The sequence below is a fragment of the Mustelus asterias genome, chromosome 29 (genome assembly GCF_964213995.1).
Source record: "Mustelus asterias chromosome 29, sMusAst1.hap1.1, whole genome shotgun sequence".
NCBI classification, from domain to species: domain Eukaryota; kingdom Metazoa; phylum Chordata; class Chondrichthyes; order Carcharhiniformes; family Triakidae; genus Mustelus; species Mustelus asterias.
In genome coordinates this window covers 15,649,052-15,673,273 of record NC_135829.1, presented here as the reverse complement: position 1 = coordinate 15,673,273, position 24,222 = coordinate 15,649,052, and the positions used below count along the sequence as shown (strand labels likewise).

The 24,222-nt window shown below is 47.9% G+C and overlaps 1 protein-coding gene across 3 annotated transcripts in view; it reads left to right on the top strand.

The window, feature by feature from the left end:
• LOC144480544 (RNA-binding protein with multiple splicing 2) overlaps positions 1-24,222 on the top strand; it is a 136,794-nt gene that overhangs the window by 75,012 nt on the left and 37,560 nt on the right. For all 3 annotated transcript variants that reach the window (XR_013495684.1, XM_078200122.1, XM_078200121.1), the window contains exons 4-5: positions 9,349-9,411; positions 16,732-16,882. Coding sequence is in view for 2 of the 3 variants with exons in the window: in XM_078200122.1 (XP_078056248.1) it covers positions 9,349-9,411; positions 16,732-16,882 (214 nt within the window). In the remaining variant the exon portion in view is untranslated. The remainder of the gene's footprint in view (positions 1-9,348; positions 9,412-16,731; positions 16,883-24,222) is intronic.

The following is a 24,222-nucleotide window of genomic DNA, read 5'->3' as shown; positions in this document are numbered from 1 at the left end:
CCAGGCACTAGCTAACTCTGGGAACTTAACCATAAGAATTAGAAATGGGAGGAGGCCATTCAGCCCTTCAAGCCTGCTGTGCCATTCAGTGAAGTCATTTCTGATCTTCCATTTTCCCTGCACTATCTACCTTGATTTTAACATGTAGAAATATTTCTCCAAACATACTCTGTACCTTTGTACCCCTCTGAGGTAGGGGTATGCCTCATCCCAGCCCTAAATGACTAATTCTGACGCTGCTTTGCCAGAATTCTCCTGCCCCGCCTGCCACTGAATCTGAGCAGGTGAGGGTCGGACAATAGAGATGTCTGTAGACCTCGGCGGGATTTTCCAGTCTCTGGTCGAGTGAGGCCATAAAATCCCGGCCAATAGGTTTGTTTGTTAGTGCCACGTAGGCTTACCACAAGAACTAGGGGATGAGGCCTCAATAAGGGGGAGCAGGTTTAGGACTGAGGTTGAGGAGGAACTTCCTCACAAAGTTGTGAATATGTGGAATTCCCTGCCCAGTTCAGGCTCCCTCGTTGAATGTTTTTGAGGCAAAAATGGATTTTTGAACAGTAAAGGAATTTAGGGTTATGGTGAGTGGGCGGGTAAATGGAGTTGAGTCCACAAAAAACATCAGCCATGATCTTATTGAATGGTGGAGCAGGCTCGAAGGGCCAGATGGCCTACTCCTGCCCCTAGTTGTTTAACACTGCAATGAAGTTGCTATGACAATCCCCAAGTCTCCACGCTCCAGCACCTGGTTCGGGTACACCCGAGGGAGAATTTAGCATGGCCAATGCATCTAGTCAGCACATCTTTTGGACTGTGGGAGGAAACCCATGCAGAGACAGGGGGGAACGTGCAGACTCTGCACAGACCCACACTGGAAATTGAACCCAGGTCCCTGGCTCTGAGGCAGCAGTGCTAACCTTTCCCCCTGGTTCTTGATCATCTAGGGCAACAAAAACCACCTTGCATCTACCCTGCCCAGCCTGTATGAATTCTATATATTGTAAATGAGATCATTTCTTAATTCCCAGAAAATTATGGCCCTGTCTGGTCAGTCTTTCCTTCAAAGGACAATCCCCCTATCCCAGGAATGAATTAATTTCATGAACCTTTGTTGCACACTGTCTGAGGTGCAAGGAGACCAAAACTGTGTGCACACTCCAGGTGTGGTCTTACCAAAGCTTTTATATATTTGCAACAAGTCATTCTCCTATACTCCAATTGTCTTGTAATGAAGGCTAACCTACCATTTACCCTGTTTGCTTGTTGTACAGGCACATTACCTTTCAGTGAGCAAGGATGAAATTCCTTTGTGAAATTCCGCACTTCCCAACCCCTCTATTTAAGACAGTGTATTTCTGCTTCCGACCAATGTGATTAACCCCCTCATTGCTCCACTGTTGCATTCCATCTGTCAGTTGCTTTCCCCACTTGCCTAACCTCCCAATTCCCCATAGTGCCTTTGCATCCTCAAACTCTCCCTCGCTTTGTCATCGTCAAACTTTGGAAGTTTGATTTTCCCACGTCCAAATCATTGTGGATTGTGAATAGTTGGGGCCCAAGCACTGATTCCTGTGGTAACCCACTAATCATAGAATCCTACAGTGCAGAGGGAGGCCATTCGGCCCATTGAGTCTGCACCAACTGCAATCCCAGCCAGACCCTATTCCCATAATCCCATGCATTTACCCTAGCTAGTCTAATCAACAGCCTGCCAACCTGACTGTTTCTTCTGACTGTTTTTCTTCTCTTCCCACCGCCCCCCCCCCCCCCCCACACACAATTCCCATGTGCTCTAATTGCTTACTGACCTCTTGAGGGCTTTATCCAAAGCTTTCTCAAAAAATCGAATTACAGCACAGAAATGGGCCCTTCAGCCTTCCAAGCTGACCATGCTGCCCGACTTAGCTAAAACCCCCTACCGTTCCAGGGACCGTATCCCTCTATTCCCATCGTATTCATGTATTTGTCCAGACGCCCCTTAAAGCCCACTATCGTATCTGAACAAAGAACAATACAGCACAGGAACAGGCCCTTCGGCCCTCCAAGCCCGTGCTGCTCATGTGCCCACCAGACCATCTGCTTCTACTACCTCCCCCTGGCAGCGAGTTCCAGGCACCCACCACCCTCTGTTTCGAAACAAAGACTTGCCTCGTACATCTCCTTGCACCTTAAACCTATGACCCCGAGTAATTGACTCTTCCAACCTGGGAAAAGCTTCTGACACTTTGTCCTTTTGTTTGTTACACGACTAAGCAGACCTGGGTAAAAAAGTTTTAGTGCAAACTGGTCAGAGTTGACTTCCAAATTATACTTAAAATAAACTTCTTACACTCATTTAACTCAAATTTATCTGAGACCTAGATGCTACCCGTGAGGTGGAACTGGCCAGGCTCGCTCCACCCGGTACAAATCTAGGTCTTGGGACTTTGAGTTCCGAACTCGGAGTCTTCCACATGACACAGATTGGTCTCGAGTCTTTGCTGTGTCTCTGCTGCCAACACCCAGTCTTTGCTGGGACTGGCCTCCAGGTGTCCTTTATCCCCTTCTTCACACCCTTCTGCAAGGTTCTCTGGCTTCCAACCAGTGACGATGCTGGGTGAGGGTCCACAGCACCCAAAGGGATTGCTGATTCCATATATGGAAGACGCCAGGGTCCCTTGGGTGTCCATCCTCCTGTAACCCCTTTTCCATATAAGGTAACAGCAGGAATTCTAGGTGCCAGAGTGTCTGGCTGAAATTGGGGAATATCCAAACGCTGCCCTTGGTAAGGACTGAGCACCTTTATGTCCAGACTGGCTCTTGCTTGCCTGTGACCTTTTGTCTGTGTTTCAGCTTGTCCTGTCTGAATTTCCATCGGGCCCGGCTGCTGTTTAATTGTCCTGTTCTGTATCTGGCCTAGCTGTTCAGGCTGTGGGCTACTTGGCCACAGTCCCTCCTCTTGATCCTCTGCGTGTAAGTGAATTGGATCACAAATCCTTGCCCATGGGCAGGCATCGAGGTCTTGGACAAAAGTTACCACTGCTAATTCCATAGTGTCAAAAATCCACTGAATTCTTCAATCAATCATCTATACTCGTCTTCAACATTACTACTGAGTCAATTTGATTGCAAACACTAGCAGATTAGTGCAGAAGGTGAACAATACAGAGGTGTGATGGCAGACAGATCCACAGATGGATATCTTATCAGGGCCCACCCATAGGGTTCTGTCCCCTCATTTACCCACGTCCAGTGGGTTGAACCGTAGGTGTCCTGGGTAGCTCGAGGTGCGTTGGTGTACGATCAATTCTCCCAATTGTGCAATGGTCACCAAGACAATAATTGTGAAACATCCCAGGCTTTAATCACCCTGGCAGCACCTGTGTAGTTTCTACCTGTCTGATTCCCCTCCCCACAATCCTTCAGGTGTGAGGATACTACAGTGGAATGTATCCCCACAATATGGGGGTGACAGTAGTTAGCAGTGCTGCCTCAGAGCCAGGGACCCAGGTTCAATTCCAGCCCCGGGTCACTGTCTGTGCGGAGTTTGCACGTTCTCCCAGTACCTGCGTGGGTTTCCTCCGGGTGCTCCGGTTTCCTCCCACAGTCTGAAAGGTGTGCCGGTTAGGCGCATTGACCTGAACAGATGCCAGAGTGTGGCGACGAGGGGAATTTCACAGTAACTTCATTGCCGTGTTAATGTAAGCCTTGTGACTTATAAATAAACATTTTAAAGAAAATACTTTGCTTTTTCCTCCGCCCATTTTAACAGTCTTGGCAGCCTGAGCATTATCCAGCAACATTTTTGTCTTTTTGTGGCGGAGGGCTGTGATCATAGAGTTCCAGTGTAGAATGAGGCCATTCAGCCCACCAAGTCTGTGCTTGCAACAATTCCACCCAGGCCCTATCCTTGTAACCCCACGTAAACCCCCTGACACTAAGGGGCAATCCCACCCAGACCTGTTCCCTGTCACCAAGTATTTACCCACTAATCCCTCTAATCTACACATCTTTGGACACTAAGGGGCAATTTAGCATGGCCAATCCACCTAATCTGCACATCTTTGGACTGTGGGAGGAAACCGGAGAACCCACACAGACACGGGGAGAATGTACAGACTCCATACAGAGTCACCCAAGCCGGGAATTGAACTTGGGTCCCTGGTGCTGTGAGGCAGCAGTGCTAACCACTGTGCCACTGTCATGTCGGTGAGTTTTATCCATAATTCCCAACTGTAACAAATCTCTGTACAGCTTCCTGTGGTTACCTCGATTGCTGCCTCACTTATCTGGGCCATCAGCCAGGCAAGACGTGTTGGTTGGGTGCATTGGCCATGCTAAATTCTGTGTACCTGGAAGGCACGGTAGCGCCGTGGTTAGCACTGCTGCTTCACCGCTCCAGGGACCTGGGTTCGATTCCCAGCTTGGGTCACTATATCTGTGTGGAGTCTGCACATTCTCCTCGTGTCTGCGTGGGTTTCCTCCGGGTGCTCTGGTTTCCTCCCGCAGTCCAAAGATGTGTATGTTAGGTGGATTGGCCATGATTGCCCCTTAGTGTCCTGAGATATATATGTTAGAGATTAGCGGGTAAATATGTGGGGGTAGGGCCTGGGTGGGATTGTGGTCGGTGCAGACTCGATGGGCCCAATGGTCTTTTTCTGCACTGTAGGGTTTCTATGATACCCAAACAGGCACTGGAGTGTGGCGACTAGGAATTTCACTAACTTCATTGCAGTGTTAATATAAGCCACTAATAAATAAACTTGAACCTTAAAGATGCCAACCTGAATGAGTCTGTCGCGGATCCCTCCCTACTTGAAATTGTTCTCTGAGCACCCTGATGTACCAATTTGTCTGCATGCACTCGCTACCACAGGAGAGGCCACAACATTGTGTTTTCAAGGAGGAGTTAGACACAGCTCTTGTTGCAAAGCGGTTCAAGGATATTGGGAGGAAGGTGGGGATCAGGCTATTGAGTTGGATGATCAGCCATGATCATGAATGGCAGAGTAGGCTTGAATAGCCTCCTGCTCCCATTCTCTACGTTTCTACGCAGGGACCATTCCAGAGTCTCTGGGGTTTTGAGGAGGTGACCATCTACTATCCTGACTTGACGTACCCCTGTTGCTGCTTCATCACTGGGTCAGGATCACATGGTGGGGATACTGTCATCAATTGCAGAAGGCAATTCGATGCCACCTCCAGGAACGATCTGAGCAGTAAATGTCCTTGGCTAATGTCCATAACCTATGTTTTTTTCCCCAGAAATTAGTGTTGTGGATCTTTTACCAATTGGGATCAGAGAATCCCTACAGTGCAGGAGGAGGCCATTTGAGTCTACACTGACCACAGTCCCACCCAGGCCCTATCCCTGTAACCCCACATTTACCAAGGGGCAATTTAGCATGGCCAATCCACCTAACCTGCATTTTAAAGTTTGTTTATTAGTGTCACAAGTAGGCTTACATTAACACTGCAATGAAGTTACTGTGAAAATCCCCTAGTAGCCACACTCCTCCACCTGTTCGGGTACACAGAGGGAGAATTTAGCACGGCCAATGCACCCTAACCAGCAGGTCTTTCGGACTGTGGGAGGAAACCCACATAGACATGAGGAGAACATGCAGACAGTACGCAGACACGGCAGCACAGTGGTTAGCACTGCTGCCTCACTGTGCCAGAGACCCGGGTTCAATTCCCGGCTTGGGTCACTCTGTGGAGTTTGCACGTTCTCTCCATGTTGGCATGGGTTTCCTCCGGGTGCTCCGGTTTCCTCCCACTGTCTGAAAGACGTGCTGGTTAGGGTGCATTGACCCGAACAGGTGCCGGAGTGTGGCAACTAGGGGAATTTCACTAACTTCATTGCGGCGTTAATTTAAGCCTTGTGATTTAAAATAAACTTTTAACCCAAGCTGGGATTCAAATCGGGGTCCCTGGTGCTGTGAGGCAGCAGTGCTAACCACTGTGGCACCCCAGTTGTAGGATTGTACACTTCTGTATCGTACTGGTGTCAACCCAATGGAGCAGATTGGTTGGTAGTTTATGACCACAGAGCAAGACACACTACTAAAGTGAGGGGGTTCAACTGAAGCTCTTGAGTTTGGAAAGTAAGACTTGGTTTGGGGAGCCATAGTTGAGTGAAAACGCGACCACAGTGTTCAAAGCATTGAGAATGAGTTTCTTTAACTTGCAACTACTGGACTTGGAGCTATTGGCTTGGAATGGTGTCTTGAGGAATGAGTTCCTGCCAGTGGTACATCCTGCCAATTGAGATGAATTCACATTGGCCTGTCACTTTCCAAACCGTGAATTTTATAGGCTCGTGAGATGATCCAGAGTGTGGTCTTGGTACTTCCAGCGCATCTTGGAACGCCGCACACTAACTTGATCCAAATTGAAATTTCCGACCCGTACAAGCTGTCGGATAATTTGATGTTTTTTGCAAGGCCGCACTTCAATAATTTTGACCTTGAATCTCTCAGCGATTGGGGGATGTTTGTGAATTGTTTTGTAAATTATATTTCGGATGTGTATTTTTAAAAAAAAAAACACCAGGGGTTGTCAAAACCCATGGGTCACGTCTGGGATTTTGGATGGCATGCTCAGAAGTTGTCATGGCAGCCGTGGAGCTTGACACTGCCAGGGAAGTCCGAGGGCCCCACGATGTGTGGGCCGGTTGTTCTCTCTGCTTTGGGAATGAACAAAGTTCAAACAAGCGGCTTCAGTCTGCCCTGAGTGCAGCTTTCTTACCTTTCCCTTCACCCTATCTCAGCTCCATTTGAGTGGGAAAGGAGTGAACTTTTGAGTGACCCCCCTAACATGGCAGCATCATGTCCATCTTGCAACATATTTCATTGGGTCTGGTTTCCTCCCACAGTCTGAAAGACGTGCTGGTTAAGTGCATTGGCCGTGCTAAATGCTCCCTCAGTTGATTTGATTTATTATTGTCACATGTATTAACATAGTGACTCAAATGAGATCAAGCCTTGGAGGTGAGTCTGCACCTACTCCAATCAGCTTGGCTCATGTAGATCAGGCCCAAGACGGGTGTGTAGGCCCTGTCTTGTCAGCTTGGATCAGAAATGTCTCAACTTGTTGAGACTCTGAATTGGACTTGATTTGATTGAATTGGAAAAGTATTTTAAAAAATATTGTTTCTTGCGCACTATACAGACAAAGCATACCGTTCATAGAGAAGAAAAGGAGAGAATGCAGAATGTAGTGTTAGTCATAGCCAGGGTGTAGAGAAAGATTTAACTTAGTGCGAGGTAGGTCCATTCAAAAGTCTGATGGCAGCAGGGAAGAAGCTGTTCTTGAGTCGGTTGGTATGTGACCTCAGACTTTTGTATCTTTTTCCCGACGGAAGAAGGTGGAAGAGAGAATGTCCGGGGTGCGTGGGGTCCTTAATTATGTTGGCTGCTTTCCTGAGGCAGCGGCAAGTGTAGACGGAGTCAATGGATGGGAGGCTGGTTTGCGTGATGGACTGGGCTACGTTCACGACCCTTTTGTAGTTTCTTGCAGTCTTGGGCACTCCTTTTCTTCTCTATGAACGGTATGCTTTGTCTGTATAGTGCGCAAGAAACAATACTTTTTAAAATACTTTTCCAATTCAATCAAATCGAGTCCAATTCAGAGTCTCAACAAGCTGTGATACAACCAGAAAGGATGCTTTCTACGGTGCATCTGTTTTTTAAAAAAATGTACCTGAACAGGTGCCAGTGTGTTGACTAGGGGATTTTCACCATAATTTCATTGCAGTGTTAATGTAAGCCTATTGTGACACTAAACAGAAGATAGTATTTTCATTCAATAGTTTTAAGTTAAATACAGATTTTTGAATTATTGAGGGTTATTATCCTGCTGTTTCACTCTATTTTGGCATGCCACTCATTTCACACCAGCCACCCCAAATTTTCACTGCAGGGGGGTGGGGTATCACACCCAGTCCTCGCATTAAATTGGGGTCTGTGCTGCTCCAAAATATGCTTAATGCAATAAGGCAGCTGAGCCTTGCCTTGAGATGGAGTCTTGACTTTGGTTGGTCCTTTGAAATCAAATTTGGATTTGCTCTGAATATTAGTGTCCACTTGCTTCTCGGCCTTTTGGCTAAGATCAAGTGTAGTTTTGGCATCCTGCACTTGGTTGAACTCATGAGGTTACACTGAGGCTTCACTGGAAGCAATTTTTTAAAGCGGCATCTCGGCCTTTTGGCTAAGATTTAAATGAGATCCGGCCTTGGAGGTGCAATGCCTACTCCAATCAGCTTGGATCATGTCGATCAAGCCCAAGATGGGAAGTGGTGAAGTTATTTTGTCGGCTTGGATCTGGAATGTCTCCCTTGCGGAGACTTTGAATTGGACTTTGGATTGAAACAAAAAAGTGCCGACTTGAGCATCTTGTTTGGGTTATTTGAAGAACATTTGGTTTGCTCCCTGTGGACGGCACAGTGGTTAGCACTGCTGCCTCATGGCGCCAGGGACCCGAATTCTATTCTTGGCTTGGGTCACTGGAGTTTGCATGTTCTCCCCATGTCTGCGTGGGTTTCCTCCCACAGTCCAAAGATGTGTGGATTGGCCATGCTAAATTGCCCCTTAGTGTTGGGGGGTATTGGCAGGGTAAATACGTGGGGTTACAGGGGATAGGGTCTGGGTAGGGTTGCTGTCAGTGTAAGCTCAATGGGCCAAATGCTGCCTCCTGAACTGTAGGGATTCTGATTTCTGAAACAGCATAAAATACATGTTTGAACTCCAGCCTCTGATTTTAACACGCCTCTTTGTTGAAAGATCTTGGGGATCTCTGAATTCCGAGAGCAAGGTCATAGAATCATAGAAACCCTACAGTGCAGAAGGAGGCCATTCGGCCCATCGAGTCTGCACCGACCACAATCCCACCCAGGCCCTACCCCCACATATTTACCCGCTAATCCCTCTAACCTACACATCCCAGGACTCTAAGGGGCAATTTTTAACCTGGCCAATCAACCTAACCTGCACATCTTTGGACTGTGGGAGGAAACCAGAGCACCCGGAGGAAACCCACGCAGACACGAGGAGAATGTGCAAACTCCACACAGACAGTGACCCGAGCCGGGAATCGAACCCGGGACCCTGGAGCTGTGAAGCAGCAGTGCTAACCACTGCGCTACCGTGCCGCCCATCTGTTGGAGGGGTAAATCAATTATGCAACCTCTTTTGAGGCCTAGATTGTGTCGCTCAAGACATTGTAGCCAGTGGATATTTGTGACTTTATTTCTGAATGTTGGGATGTGAACTCTATTATTCACACAAGAGGCATGTAATGTAACACTTGTTTTTAAAAAAAAAACTTGACATTTAAATATCTAACGCCTATTTTATCCAATATCTTTTCCAGCCAGTTGGGTTTGTAACCTTCGACAATCGTGCTGGAGCAGAGGCAGCAAAGAATGCATTAAATGTAAGTATGAATCTTTCGTACAAAGACGTGTTGTGTGGATGTATCCATTGGGTAGTCCAGCAGAAAGATGCTGCATGTCTTTTGCTTTCCACTTTGGAGTCTCTCTCCCAGCTGGAGAGCAGATTCACTTGTCCGAGGTACAAGTGCCAAAGTGTCCATGCAATGCTGAGTTTTCTTCAATATTCTCATTTTCTCCCACCACTGGCCTTATGCCCCCACTCAGATCTTTTGGTGAGAAAGGGGTGGCACAGTAGTTGGCACTGCTGCCTCACAGCACCAGGGACCCAGGTTCAATCCTGAGTTTGGGTCACTGTCTGTGCGGAGTCTGCACGTTCTCCCTGTATCTGTGTGGGTTTCCTCCGGGTGCTCCGGTTTCCGCCCACAGTCTGAAAGACGTGCTGGTTAGGAGCATACTAAATTCTCCCTCCGTGTACCCGAACAGGCGCCAGAGTGTGGTGACTAGGGGATTTTCACAGTAACTTCATTGCAGTGTTAATGTAAGCCTACTTGTGGAAAATCGCTGTTGTAACCCCACTGTTCAAGAAGGGAACAAGAAAAAAGATGGAAAATTATAGGCCAATTAGCCTAACCTCAGTTGTTGGCAAAATTCTAGAATCCATCGTTAAGGATGAGATTTCTAAATTCTTGGAAGTGCAGGGTCGGATTAAGACAAGTCAGCATGGATTTAGTAAGGGGAGGTCGTGCCTGACAAACCTGTTAGAGTTCTTTGAAGAGATAACAAATAGGTTAGACCAAGGAGAGCCAATGGATGTTATCTATCTTGACTTCCAAAAGGCCTTTGACAAGGTGCCTCACGGGAGACTGCTGAGTAAAATAAGGGCCCATGGTATTCGAGGCAAGGTACTAACATGGATTGACGATTGGCTGTCAGACAGAAGGCAGAGAGTTGGGATAAAAGGTTCTTTCTCAGAATGGCAACCGGTGACAAGTGGTGTCCCGCAGGGTTCAGTGTTGGGGCCACAGCTGTTCTCTTTATATATTAACGATCTAGATGACGGGACTGGGAGCATTCTGGCCAAGTTTGCCGATGATACAAAGATAGGTGGAGGGGCAGGTAGTATTGAGGAGGTGGGGAGGCTGCAGAAAGATTTAGACAGTTTAGGAGAGTGGTCCAAGAAGTGGCTGATGAAATTCAACGTGGGCAAGTGCGAGGTCGTACACTTTGGAAAAAAGAATAGAGGCATGGACTATTTTCTAAACGGTGACAAAATTCATAATGCTAAAGTGCAAAGGGACTTGGGAGTCCTAGTCCAGGATTCTCTAAAGGTAAACTTGCAGGTTGAGTCCGTAATTAAGAAAGCAAATGTAATGTTGTCATTTATCTCAAGAGGCTTGGAATACAAAAGCAGGGATGTACTTCTGAGGCTTTATAAAGCACTGGTTAGGCCCCATTTGGAGTACTGTGAGCAATTTTGGGCCCCACACCTCAGGAAGGACATACTGGCACTGGAGCGGGTCCAGCGGAGATTCACACGGATGATCCCAGGAATGGTAGGCCTGACATACGATGAACGTCTGAGGATCGTGGGATTATATTCATTGGAGTTTAGGAGGTTGAGGGGAGATCTGATAGAAACTTACAAGATAATGAACGGCTTAGATAGGATGGACGTAGGGAAGTTGTTTCCATTAACAGGGGAGACTAGGACGCGGGGGCACAGCCTTAGAATAAAAGGGAGTCACTTTAGAACAGAGATGAGGAGAAATTTCTTCAGCCAGAGAGTGGTGGGTCTGTGGAATTCATTGCCACAGAGGGCTGTGGAGGCCGAGACGTTGAGCGTCTTCAAGACAGAAATTGATAAATTCTTGATTTCTCGAATTAAGGGCTATGGGGAGAGAGCGGGTAAATGGAGTTGAAATCAACCATGATTGAATGGTGGAGTGGACTCGATGGGCCGAATGGCCTTACTTCCGCTCCTATGTCTTATGGTCTTATGTGACACAAACGTTGAAACTTTAAACTTTTATTTGTTTAAACTGCAGCAGCAATTTGCCACAGTGCCTGCCTGGGAGATGGTTCTCTAGCTGTTTCTGTAGGTCAGTGATGACCAACCTAGGCTAGTGAATGGGCCGCATGACTGGCTCTCCATCTGTGGCTGCAAGATTGAAACAGGGCTTGTTCACTAACCGTGTCCCCATGAGTAAGATTAAACACATTTAATACACGCCGAATATTTCGTAAGTTATAGAAAATGCTTCATTTATATATTAATAGAACTGTCATCAACTTCAAATGGTTAAAAACAAAATGAATATTGACGCTTTGGACACAGAGGGAGCACACGGCTCTCACAGTCAGTGTTGTGAGCAATCAGCACCCACCTCACTTCACTCACCCTCGCTTTACGTGCGAATCACTTCAGTCACACCGGTAGGAAAAAAACTACACGGACGGGAATCAGCGGAATGTGGCAACCCCACGTGGGCAATGGTCAACAAAATGTCTCATGGGGCCACAGTGGTTTGCACTGCTGTCTCTCAGCACCAGGGACCCGGGTTCGATTCCCAGCTTGGGTCACTGTCTGTGTGGAGTCTGCACGTTCTCCCTGTGTCTGCGTGGGTTTCCTCCGGGTGCTCCGGTTTCCACCAACAGTCTGAAAGATGTACTGGTTAGGTGCATTGGCCGTGCTAAATTCTCTCTCGGTGTACCCGAACAGGTGCTGGAGTGTGGCGACATGGGGATTATTGCAGTCTTGATGTAAGCCTACTTGTGACACAAACTCCAACACAGTCCAGAGGGCCTCCAGTGTTGCATCACTCCAACATTTGAAGATTTTAAACACTAAGTCTCCAATTGCAAAATGGCTGCCACAGTGATGTTTGTTATCCTTGAAATGCCCCCCCCCCCCCCCCCCCCACCCGGCTGCAGGTTGCCCATCACTGGGGTCCGGGCATCTTGCCTGTTACAGATGTAGCAATGAGCATTGTAATTGGACCAAATGTCTATTCTCCAGTTCTAATGGAATCTTGATTTCAAAAGTTTACCAAGCCAGTTGTTGAAATTTCCCATCATCCTCCTCTCCACCATCGCCCATTTATGGTGTTCTCCATTATTCTTCAATATACAAGGTCAGGTGGAATTTTACCCCTCAAAATACATGACCACCTACAAGGCTGAATTATACAAGGTGCTGTGCCCCTACCTGGGTGCCACCCTCCCAATAAAGTGAGGGGGGGGGTGACACTACCCAGGGGAAGAATGTCTGACTGCTCTGCAGTCATTCGATAACCAATTGGTCGGTCTTGGGCTGTAGGTGGGGTTTCTATCCTGTGAGGGACAGGAAGTCCTGTCGCTGGCCAATGGAGGCCCATGATGTGAGACGCCATTAGGAGTGGTGGCCACCACTGGTACTACACTGATCTGCAATGGATTGTAATTGTGTTTTGAGGGTGAAGGGGGCAGGAGAAGGAGAAATGGAGGGTGGGGTTTGAGGCCTTGAGGGGAAAAGGAGGTGGGGGGGGGGGAATGACCCTCTGGGCCTGGAGGCCCAGTGTGGATCCCCCTCCCCACCTGCCGCCACCACCACCCCTGTGCAGGTAAGGCTTGATACAGGTCTCTCCTATTGCTGGGAGCATGCTACAATGGAAGGATTGGCACACTGGACAAGTTGTCTGATGCCAGTCCTGCCTCTAGATATGAATGCCATCCAGGCAGTGGCTGGTGGACAAGGCTGCCCACTTTAACGTTTATCATGCCCCTCCCAAATCCACTGGTGGAATGGTCAATCCTGCCCAGGGATTGGAGTATTCCCATCTGGAATGGGATTGATTGTGTTGTATGGGCTGTGTCCCAACAGGAAATGGGATCATGACCTCATGAATGAGGGGATCCCATAGAGACTTATAAAATTCTAACAGGACTAGACAGGGTAGGTGCAGGGAGGATGTTCCCGATGGTGGGGGAGCCCAGAACCAGGGGTCACAGTCTGAGGATTCGGGGTAGACCATTTAGGACGGAGGTGAGGAGACATTTCTTCACCCAGAGAGTGGTGAGCCTGTGGAATTCATTACCACAGGAAGTAGTTGATGCCAAAACATTGAATGTATTCAAGAGGCGGCTGGATATAGCACTTGGGGCGAATGGGATCAAAGGTTATGGGGAGAAAGCAGGATTAGGTTATTGAGTTGGATCAGCCATGATTGTGATGAATGGGGGAGCAGGCTCGAAGGGCCGAATGGCCTCCTCCTGCTCCTATCTTCTATGTTTCTATGACCTGCACAGTACACAAGTGGTTGAACGTGGCCACTGTTGCTTTCCCCTCTTCCTTGTCTCCCCCTCAATCCTAGAACTCCTGTAAGGGTGTTCTCAATAGCTCCGAATAGAAAGCATGCAGTAAAGCAAGACCCACCATTGCTCCAAGTTCTTGAAGCTTTGTATAGTCGCTGCCAATTTAATTAACTTCACCCCGAGCCTTGGTGGGGCCTCCACAGACCCCAGCAGGTGTGAAAAACTCAACATCCCCATGTTCCGACCTTGCAATTTTTCTTGTGACTAAGCGCTGACATATTGGCAGTGCAAGTTGACGAATGACTTCCTTCAGGCCCTGCTGGTTGCTTGCCAGGGCCAGTGTGACTAATGGATTACAATGCAGATTATTGCTTTAGCTGTTGAAGTTGCTTGCAATGGACAGAACTCTCTGTTTCAGGGATATCTGACACCATTGTGGCAGCCTTTACGAAATTGGAGACTTGCTGGTGTGAAACTCTTCAAATGGTGGAGTGATGTAGCACTGGAGGCCCTCTGGACTTTAAGTTTATTTATTAGCTTCACAAGTAGGCTTGCATTAGCACTGCCATGAAGTTACTGTGAAAATCCCCCGGTTGCCGCACTCTGGTGCCTGTTCGGGTACACTGAGGGAGAATTTAGCACGGCCAATGTACCTAACCACGTCTCTCTGACTGTGGGAGGAAGACATTTCCTCCCACAGTCCAAAGATGTGTGGGTTAGATTCATTGGCCATATTAAATTCCCCCTTAGTGTCAGGGGGCCCAGCAAGGGTAAATTTATGGGAATAGGGCCTGGGTGGGATTGTGGTCGGTGCAGACTCGATGGGGCTGAATAGTGGCCTCCTGCACTGTTTCAATGAAACAGGGACACCCAGAGGAAACCCACACAGACACGGGGAGAATGTGCGAACCCCACAGATGAGCATCGAACCCGGGTCCCTGGCACGGAGGCCGCAGTACTAACCACTATGCTACTGAGTAAGTGTTTGCTGAGACCTTTCAGATGTTGCCGCAATGCCATATATCCATAGTGCTGTTTTCTTCAATCCATCCTTGGTCTTCCCTCTTCCTGGTACCCTTTTCCATTGGGATCCTTTCCCATTCCACTGCACCATTTGTAGCTCTAGTGTCATCTGCCTTTCCCCCAAACTGAAATTTCCTCCAACCTTCACCACTCAAGATGTCCATTTTAAAACCCATTTCATTTGGTCATCTGGCCTAACCTCCTTCAGGGTTGGTGTGAACCATTGGTCCAGTGCTCCCGTGTAGAAGTGCTTGGAGATGTTTTACCAAATTTAAGGTGCTCTCTAAATGGTCCTGATCGCTGTCCGAAGATTTTCTACTGTTCCTCCCTCAACTGTTGCATCTAGAGTCTGTTCTTGAAATGAGGCCTACTTTCCTTGGTCTATACTTTTGTAGGCCATCCTACCATTGATTTCGATGCAAATTGGTAATGGGATACATCATACAAAGCTTTCTATATGGGTGTAACTGTTGACAATCCTTTTGGCTTCCATTTTGAGGAGATGACTCAGTGCATCTGGAAATTCATCTTTTTTTATTCATGAGACATGAACATCGCTGGCTGGCCAGCATTTGTTGCCCTTGAGAAGGTGGTGGTGAGCCGCTGCCTTGAGTGATACAACAGAGTGGCTTGCTAGGCCATCTCAGGGTAGTTGAGTCAACCACATTGCCGTGGATCTGGAGTCAGGTGTAGGCCAGACCGGGTAACTGAACTTCCACATCAGTTGCTGGGGTTTCGCACAAATCTCTGAAGCCAAATGGTGTATAATGTGGCTAACTAGGTATCTGCGCACTCCATCCAACTTGCTTCAGTGACTTTTGAAACATTTGCCGGAAATGCTCTAGTTAAGGATGGCACAGTGGTTAGCGCTGCTGCCCCTCTGCACCGGGGATCAAGGTTCAATTCCTGGCTTGGGTCACTGTCTGAGCGGAGCCTGCACGTTCTCCCCATGTCTGTGTGGGTTTCCTCCCACAGTCCAAGAAACGTGCTGGTTAGGGTGCATTGGCTGTGCTAAATTCTCCCCTGGTGTATCTGAAGAGGTGCTGGAGTGTGGCGACTAGGGAATTTTCACAGTAACTTCATTGCCGTGTTAATGTAAGCCTACTTGTGACGCTAATAAACTTTAAAAGAAAACATTACGTTCCTCGGTAAAGTTTGGTTTGTAGTCGGTTTGTCTCCAACAGATAAATGTCTCATTTTGTAACTTCCTAGCCATGACTGTAACTCTAGAATCTTAGAATCTTAGAATCTTAGAATCTTAGAATCTTAGAATCTTAGAATCCCTACAGCACAAAGAGGCCATTCGGCCCATCGAGTCTGCACCGACCACAATCCCACCCAGGCCCTATCCCCATGTCCTTACATATTTAACCACTAATCCCTCTAACCTACGCATCCCAGGACACTAAGGGCAATTTTTTTAGCATGGCCAATCAACCTAACCCGCACATGTTTGGACTGGGAGGAAACCCACGCAGACACGAGGAGAATGTCTGTGTGGAGTTTGCACAGTGACCCAAGCCGGGAATCGAACCCAGGTCCTTGGAGCTGTGAAGCAGCAGTGATAACCACTGTGCTACCGTGCCGCCCCAAAATTGAATTCAAATTCCACCATCTGCCGTGGCTGGATTTGAACCTGGGTCTCCAGGTTTCTAAGCTCGGGATAATACCACTCAGCCATTGCCTCCCCCGCACTCTCTCCTTTCCTTCTCTATGAACGGTATGCTTTGTCAGTATAGTGCGCAAGAAACAATACTTTTCACTGTTAATACAAGTGACAATAATAAATCAAATCAATGACTAATACTGCATTCAGCTCCTTCTCCCCCATGTACTCTGAATGGTATGCTTTGTGTACAGTGCGCAAGAAACAATACTTTATCCCAATACATGTGACAATAATAAATCAAATCAAAAAACATCTGAGTTGTGAATCCTCTATCTTTGAGTACTCAACAGGCTAAATGCTGCCCATGTTTCTTTGGGTGCCGTTAAGGAAGTTAATGTCGATAATTAATTAAAGATTCCGTCCTTGCTCCCTCCTTTAGGGTATCCGGTTTGACCCCGAGAATCCTCAAACTCTCCGGTTGGAGTTCGCAAAAGCAAACACAAAGATGGCCAAGAGCAAACTGATGGCAACACCCAACCCCACAAATATGCACCCAGCCTTGGGGGCGCACTTCATCGCACGGGACCCCTGTAAGTACCGAGTTTAATCTTCGCGCCGTTTGTTCTCTCGGGCAATCCAGTAATAAGGCCACGCACCCCCAGGGACTGCCTTTAGCCAGGGCTGCAGAGGGCAATGTGGGTGACACTTACTGAGTAATGCATTGTGTCAATTTTTTTTTTTTTTTTGTTGGTGCCACAGTAGGAAATTTAAGGAGCGTTCCTCTTTTTTTCCACCCTTAGGTCCCCACTGCTGCCTCCCACCACCGTGCTTCCTCCAGCCGTTAGGATGGGATGTGGATCACGGATTTCTCCAAGGCCAGTCAGTACCACCCCACATGTGGCTGAGAGGTGCGCTTCTTCAGTGGTGGACTGGCACTCTTTTTAAAACAACTTCTCAGGGCACCCTCCCCATTCCTAACCATATTCCAAGATGGCGCACTTTATCACAGTGTACCGTCTGGACAAGTATCAAAGAGAAACCTGTTCAGCAGTTGATTAGCCTACTCAGCCAGACCTTGTAAGGAAGTTGCTGCCACTTATTGCAGGCTGTGTTTTTTTTTCTTCCCCTTTTTCAAAAGTGTATTCCTTGGGGTGGCATTGTGGCAGAATGGTTGGCACTGCTGCCTCACAGCACCAGGGTTCGTTTCCCACCTTGGACTGTTTGTGTGGAGTCTGTATGTTCTCCCTGTGTGGGTTTCCTCCCACAGTCCAAAGATGTGCAGGCTGGGTGGATTGGCCATGCTAAATTGGCCCTTAGTGAGATGACTAGGTTAGGGGGATTAGCGAGGTAAAGACATGGGAGTTAAGGGGATAGTCTGGTTGGGGTGCTCTGTCGGCTGGTGCAGACCTAATGGACCGAATGGCCTCTTCTATACTGTAGTGATTCTATTTATTTGATGCAATCTGTGCTTAGTTGTCCTAAACTGGTTTCTTGGCGTCTATATTCCAATTGAACAATCATTTTTGCCATCAGTGCTGTGGGAATGCCCAACCCATGTTGGGGAGGTGATGGCCTAGTGGTATTATCAGTAGACTATTAATCCAGCTAATGTTTTGGGGACCCGGGTTCGAATCCCGCCCTGGCAGATGGTGGAATTTGAATTCCATAAAGAAAATCTGGAATTAAAAATATATTGAAAAACCCATCTGGTTCACTAATGTCTTTTTTAGGGAAGGAAATCTACTATCCTTGCCTGGTCTACACGTGACTCCAAAGCCACAGCAATGTGGTTGACTCTCAACTGCCCTCGGGCAACTAGGGGTGGGCAATAAATGCTGGCCCAGCCAGCGATGCCCATGTCCCACTAACGAAAGAAAAAGTGTAGTTCCCCAGCCTCTATCATCAAGCATGTACATTTCATCGAATCATAGAATCTACAGTGCAGAAGGAGGCCATTTGGCCCATCGAGCCTGCACCAGCAACATTCCCACCCAGGTCCTGTCCTATCCCTGTAACCCCACACACTTGCACTCCTAATCCCCCTGACACTAGGGTCAATCTATCATGGTCAATCAACCTAACCCGCACATTTTTTGGACTGTGGGAGGAAACCCATGCAGACACGGGGAGAATGTGCAGACTCCACACTGACCCCAAGGCCGGAATTGAACCCAGGCCCCTGGAGCTGAGAGGCAGCAGTGTTAACCACCGTGCCAAACTCTTTCGGATCCCCCTGTGCTTTGTCCTGGATACAAGCAATGGTGCCGGTTTAACCACAATCGCCAGTTGATGCGAAGTGCCTTTTCCAGCAAGGTGTGCAGGTTAGGTGGATTGGCCATGCTAAATTACCCCTTGGTGTCAGAGGGATTAGCAGGGTAAATACATGGGTTATGGGGATAGTGCCTGGGTGGGATTGTGGTCGGTGCAGACTCGATGGGCCAAATGGCGCGCCTCTGCATTGTAGGGATTCTATGTTCTAATGCAAGGAGGTCAAGATCTCTCTTCTCCCACAAGGAAGATGCTCTTAACTCTTCAGAACAGGGCTTGAATCTAGGATCTTTTGGCCTGGAGTTTGTTACTAATCGAAATGAACTTTTCAGAAATGTTCTCTTATTGGGGGGGACATGATTGCTCATCAGATTTAAGCAGCAAAATTTAAGTGGAAGAATTCATAGTTTTAATAAACCTTGAGGATAACTTTGCATATTGGGGCAAAAGTCTCTTGTGGACTGTGCCATCCATTTGCAATTAGTCTCCAGATGCCCGCTGTTCCATGTTGCGCATGGCCCGAACGAAATCTTTGTTCTCTCTCTCTCTCCTGGACTTCTATAAGTGGCAGAAGCTTTAATTCACCTTTTCTATAACTAGATCGCTTTGAAATCACTTTGGGGTGGCAGTGCTACCTCAGTGCCAGGGACTGGGTTCAATTCCCAGCTTGGGTCACTATCTGTGCAGAGTCTGCACGTTCTCCCCGTGTCTGCAGGGGTTTCCTCCCACACTCCAAAGATATGCAGGTTAAGTGGATTGGCCATGCTAAATTGCCACTTGGTGTCGGGGGACTAGCAGCGTAAATTTATGGGGTTAGGGCCTGGGTGGGATTGTGGTCAGTGCAGACTTGATGGGCCGAATGGGCACCTCCTGCACTACAGGGACTCTATAACGAACTTCCTCCCTTCATGGGATTATAGGGCTGTAGTCTATAGTGTAGCTAAAATAGATTTAAAAATAATTGAATGAGGTAACGCACTCTGCTGCTAGTGGAAAGGGTTTACTTGGCACCAACTTTACCCTTTTAGTGTTGTGGTCAGGGCCTGTTTTGGAGGAGAATGCTTTGACTTTGAAGAAGACCAAACAAAAATTAAACGGGGGGGATTTTCATCCTTCCCAAAGCAGAAGACAAGCCCGCAACTTGCAGAAACCCCAATTCTGTGTCTTCCTGGGTTTCCTCCAGGTGTTCCGGTTTTCTCTCAGTCCAAAGATGTGCAGGGTAGGTGGATTGGCCATGCTAAATTGACCCTTAGTGTCAGGGGGATTATTAGGGTAAATATGTGGAGTTACAGGAATAAGGCCTGGATGGGATTGTGATCAATGTGCCAGTCTCTTTCCCCCCCCTTCCCGCAATGGTCTCACCTGCAAACACTTTTGTTCCAGGCAGGGATCAGTGGGGTGTTGGCCCATTGGGCCAAATGCAAGGTAAATTGCAGCCACTCCGCAGATGCTGACTAGAGTTTTCCAGTCAGAATGTAGGTGGGGATGGGGGCCATCTCCTGTCCCTGAAGCCACTCTTGCCACTGAAGCCTAAACAAGGCCCAAGGAAGAGGCCCTCCAGCTGTCCTGAGGAGCTGTTGCCCCTCAGTATAATGGTCTGAACCGCTTATAGGTTTTCCAAATTTTAAATTATTAAAAACTCTCCCACAGGGTTCCTCCATTTTTTAGGAGACCCTTGTCTAGAAATTTATCTATCAGTACTTTAACAGGGTTCATTATTATTTGTTTATGTATTAGTGTCACAAGTAAGGCTTATATTAACGCTGCAATGAAGTTACTATGGAAATGCCCTAGTCACCACACTCCGGCGCCTGTTCGGGTACACTGAGGGAGAATTTAGCACGGCCAACGCACCTAACCAGCACGTCTTTCGGACTGTGGGAGGAAACCGGAGCACCCGGAGGAAACCCCCGCAGACACGGGGAGAACGTGCAGACCCCAGTGACCCAAGCTGGGAATCGAGCCCAGCTCCCTGGCACTGAGGCAGCAGTGCCAACCACTGCCACCATGCTGCCCTTCACAGTATCTTGTGTCTACCTCTGATATTGGGGGTGCTGACCTTCCTGCTTTTGGGCCTTCCATTGGCCCTCCAGCCTCGGGACTTGCCCTGTCATCCTTTTTAAACTTGACAGCAAGCGCGCACGTTATTTGACGTTGCGCAATTTGCATTGGGGTCCCAGACTCCGGCATGGGGCAAGGCCCCAAAATGCGCTGGGCATCAGGGATCCCAAGGCCACAAGAGAAACCCGGCCCCCAAGTTTCTGGAGCCTTGCGTTCCTTGTAAATTTTGACTGTCTTGCAGGGAACGAAGGAATTAACTTTGAAACCAGAGCGGTGATCGGTTAATGCCATGTTGGCACAAACTCAAGTGTTTGTAAGCTGATATCTTTGTGTCTCCCACCTGCTGTTGTAATGGGGACAACTGATACTTGGACTGCGCTTCAGTCACCTCTGCCTTGAAGCTTCCTCGCTGTGTAAGCAGAAAGCTGCTCAACCTGCAAGTCCTGTTCTGGTGAAATCATAGAATCCCTACAGTGCAGAAGGAGGCCATTCAGCCCATTGAGTCCACACCAGCAACAATCTCACCCAGACCCTATCCCTGCAGCCCCACATATTTACCCTGCTAATCCCCCTCTCCTACATATCCCTGGACATCTAAGGTGCAATTTAGTGTGGCCAATGCACCCAACCCGCACATCTCTTGGACTGTGGGAGGAAACCAGTGTACCCAGAGGAAACCCACCCAAACGTGGGGAGAGCGTGCGTACTCCAACTGTCTGCTTTGAGGGCATTGAGTAAGGTTAGCCCATTGAGCTGTTGTTTGGTCCAGGAAAGAGAAAAATACAGGGTGGCACAGTGGTTAGCATTGCTGCCTCAGCGCCAGGGAACTGGGTTCGATTCCTGGCTTGGGTCACTGTCTATATGGAGTCTACACATTCTCCCCGTGTCTGCATGGGTTTCCTCCCACAGTCAGAAAGACGTGCTGGTTAGGTGCATTGGCCATGCTAAATTCTCCCTCAGTGTACCCGAACAGGCATCAGAATGTGGCGACTAGGGGATTTTCACTAACTTCATTGCAGTGTTAATGTAAGCCTACTTGTGACACCAAGAAACTTTTGCACCCACCTAATTGTGAAACATTGTAGCTAGTGCTTTCTCTGAATATGTAGGCCGCATGCCTGGGGTAATAAGGTGAATGTGAAGGGGTTTTCTGTTCTGGTTCCGGTCCTGGGATTGGTTACAATAAACAAGAGAGCTTTCAGAAAACTGGAATTAACCTAAATTTCCCAATTCCTCTGCTCCGGCAGCAACCAAAACAAACTCATTCTGGATGAATTGGAATTGTGGATTTTACGTGGGTGTGGTGGCCTGCCCGTTTGTTTAATCAGACAAAATTATCTCGCTTCAAAATGACGGAAACCACCATTTTAATTCCGCCAATCTCAAATTCTCTTCTGTAGGGTTGACGAGGTGTAGCGGGATGAGCCAAATGCAGGCAATTGGGATTAGCTTGGGGGTTTTAAAAAAAAAAAGGGGCAGCATGGACAAGTTGGGCCGAAGGGCCTGTTTCCATGCTGTAAACCTCTATGACAACCCTCCAGGATTGGCCTGGACCCTCCTGAAACAGAAGGTTAATCTCCAGGACACAGTCGTGTCCAACCCTCCGCAAATCATCAGGACACTTAAAAAAAAAAAAATTATAGAAACATAGAAGATAGGAGCGGGAGGAGGCCATTCGACCCTTCGAACCTCCTTCTGCCGTTCATCACGGTCATGGCTGACCATCCAACCCAATAGCCTAATCCTCCTTTCTCCCCATAACTTAGTCAGAGGTTTACAGCATGGCAACAGGCCCTTCGGCCCAGCTTGTTCATGCCGCCCTTTTTTAAAACCCCTAAGCTAATCCCAATTGCCCATATCCCTCTCTACCCATCGTACCCATGTAACTATCTAAATGCTTTTAAAAGACAAAATTGTACCCGCCTCTACAACTACCTCTGGCAACTTGTTCCAGACACTCTCCACCCTGTGTGAGGGGAAAACATTGCCCCTCTGGACACTTTTGTTTATCTCCCCTCTCACCTTAAACCTATGCCCTCTAGTTTTAGACTCCCCTACCTTTGGGAAAAGATGTTGACTATCTAGCTGATCTATGCCCCTCATTATTTTAGAGACCTCTTTTGACCACATTTGCCCCAAGTGCTATATCTAACTGCCTCTTGAATACATTATGGTATTCCTCTGCTCTCCCCAAAAACTGGCCAATCCTGCCGGAGGTTAACGGACCTTTGTGTGGTCCGATTCCCACCACGGGAAGGGAGAAATTCCCCCCCTATTATCATTGTCTTTGAATTTATAAATGAGGAGAAGCGAATGGCTGGCAGTCAAGCATCATCCAACTGGATAATGGTGCCTCTTTGCTTTCCAATTGGTGTTACGGAGAGTGGGCCCCACCGGGATGATTGTGTTGGCTGACCAATGGTTGGGGAGTAGGGGGGAGTCATGTGGTGAAACCTCCAGGGATCCCCACAATCGCAGTTGACAACCCACCAATATCGTAAGGCTCTGGGTGGAGGCAGTTTTTCCCTCCGGGTTATGCTATGGGAACGAAATTTGCGTACACCAAGTCGCGTTAGACTTGAAGAGGCACCGATGCAACCCTTGGGCAGAAAATGCTGGAAAATCTCAGCAGGCCTGACAACACCTGTGGAGAGGAAATGGAGCCAACACTTCGAGGCTGGATTATGGATGGCACAATGGTTATTACTGCTGCCTCACAGCGCCAGGGACCTGGGTTCAATTCTGGCCTTGGGTCACTGTCTGAGAAGTTTGCACGTTCTCTGTGTCTGCGTGGGTTTCCTCCAGGTGCTCTGGTTTCCTCCCACAGCCCAAAGAGGGGTGGATTAGGTCGATTGGCCATGCTAAATTCCCCTTAGTGTCCAGGAATTAGGGTAAATGTGTGGGGTTATGGGGATAGGGACTGGCTGGAATTGTCGGTAAGAAGTCTCTCAACACCAGGTTAAAGTCCAACAGGTTTATTTGGTAGCAAAAGCCACTAGCTTTCGGAGCGCTGCTCCTTCGCAGGTGAGTGGGAGTTCTGTTCACAAACAGGGCATATAAAGACACAAACTCAATTTACAAAATAATGGTTGGAATGCGAGTCTTTACAGGTAATCAAGTCTTAAAGGTACAGACAATGTGAGTGGAGAGAGGGTTAAGCACAGGTTAAAGAGATGTGTATTGTCTCCAGACAGGGCAGTTAGTGAGATTTTGCAAGCCCAGGCAAGTCGTGGGGGTTACAGATAGTGTGACATGAACCCAAGATCCCGGTTGAGGCTGTCCTCGTGTGCGGAACTTGGCTATCAATCTGGAATTGTTGGTGCAGACTTGATGGGCTGAATGGCCTCTTTCTGCACTGTAGGGATTCTATGATTAGTCTTCAATCAAGACTCAACATTGGCTCTCTTCTCTCCACAGATGCTGAGGTTTTCCAGCACTTTCTGTTCTTTTCAGTGGAACCGTTGCCTGATTTTTAAACCTCTCGATTCGGGTTAAAGTCCAACAAGTGTATTTGGAATCACGAGCTTTTGGAGCACTGCCCCTTCACCAGGTGAGTGGAGAAATAGGTTTCACAAAAACACCACGGCATATGTAGATGGTT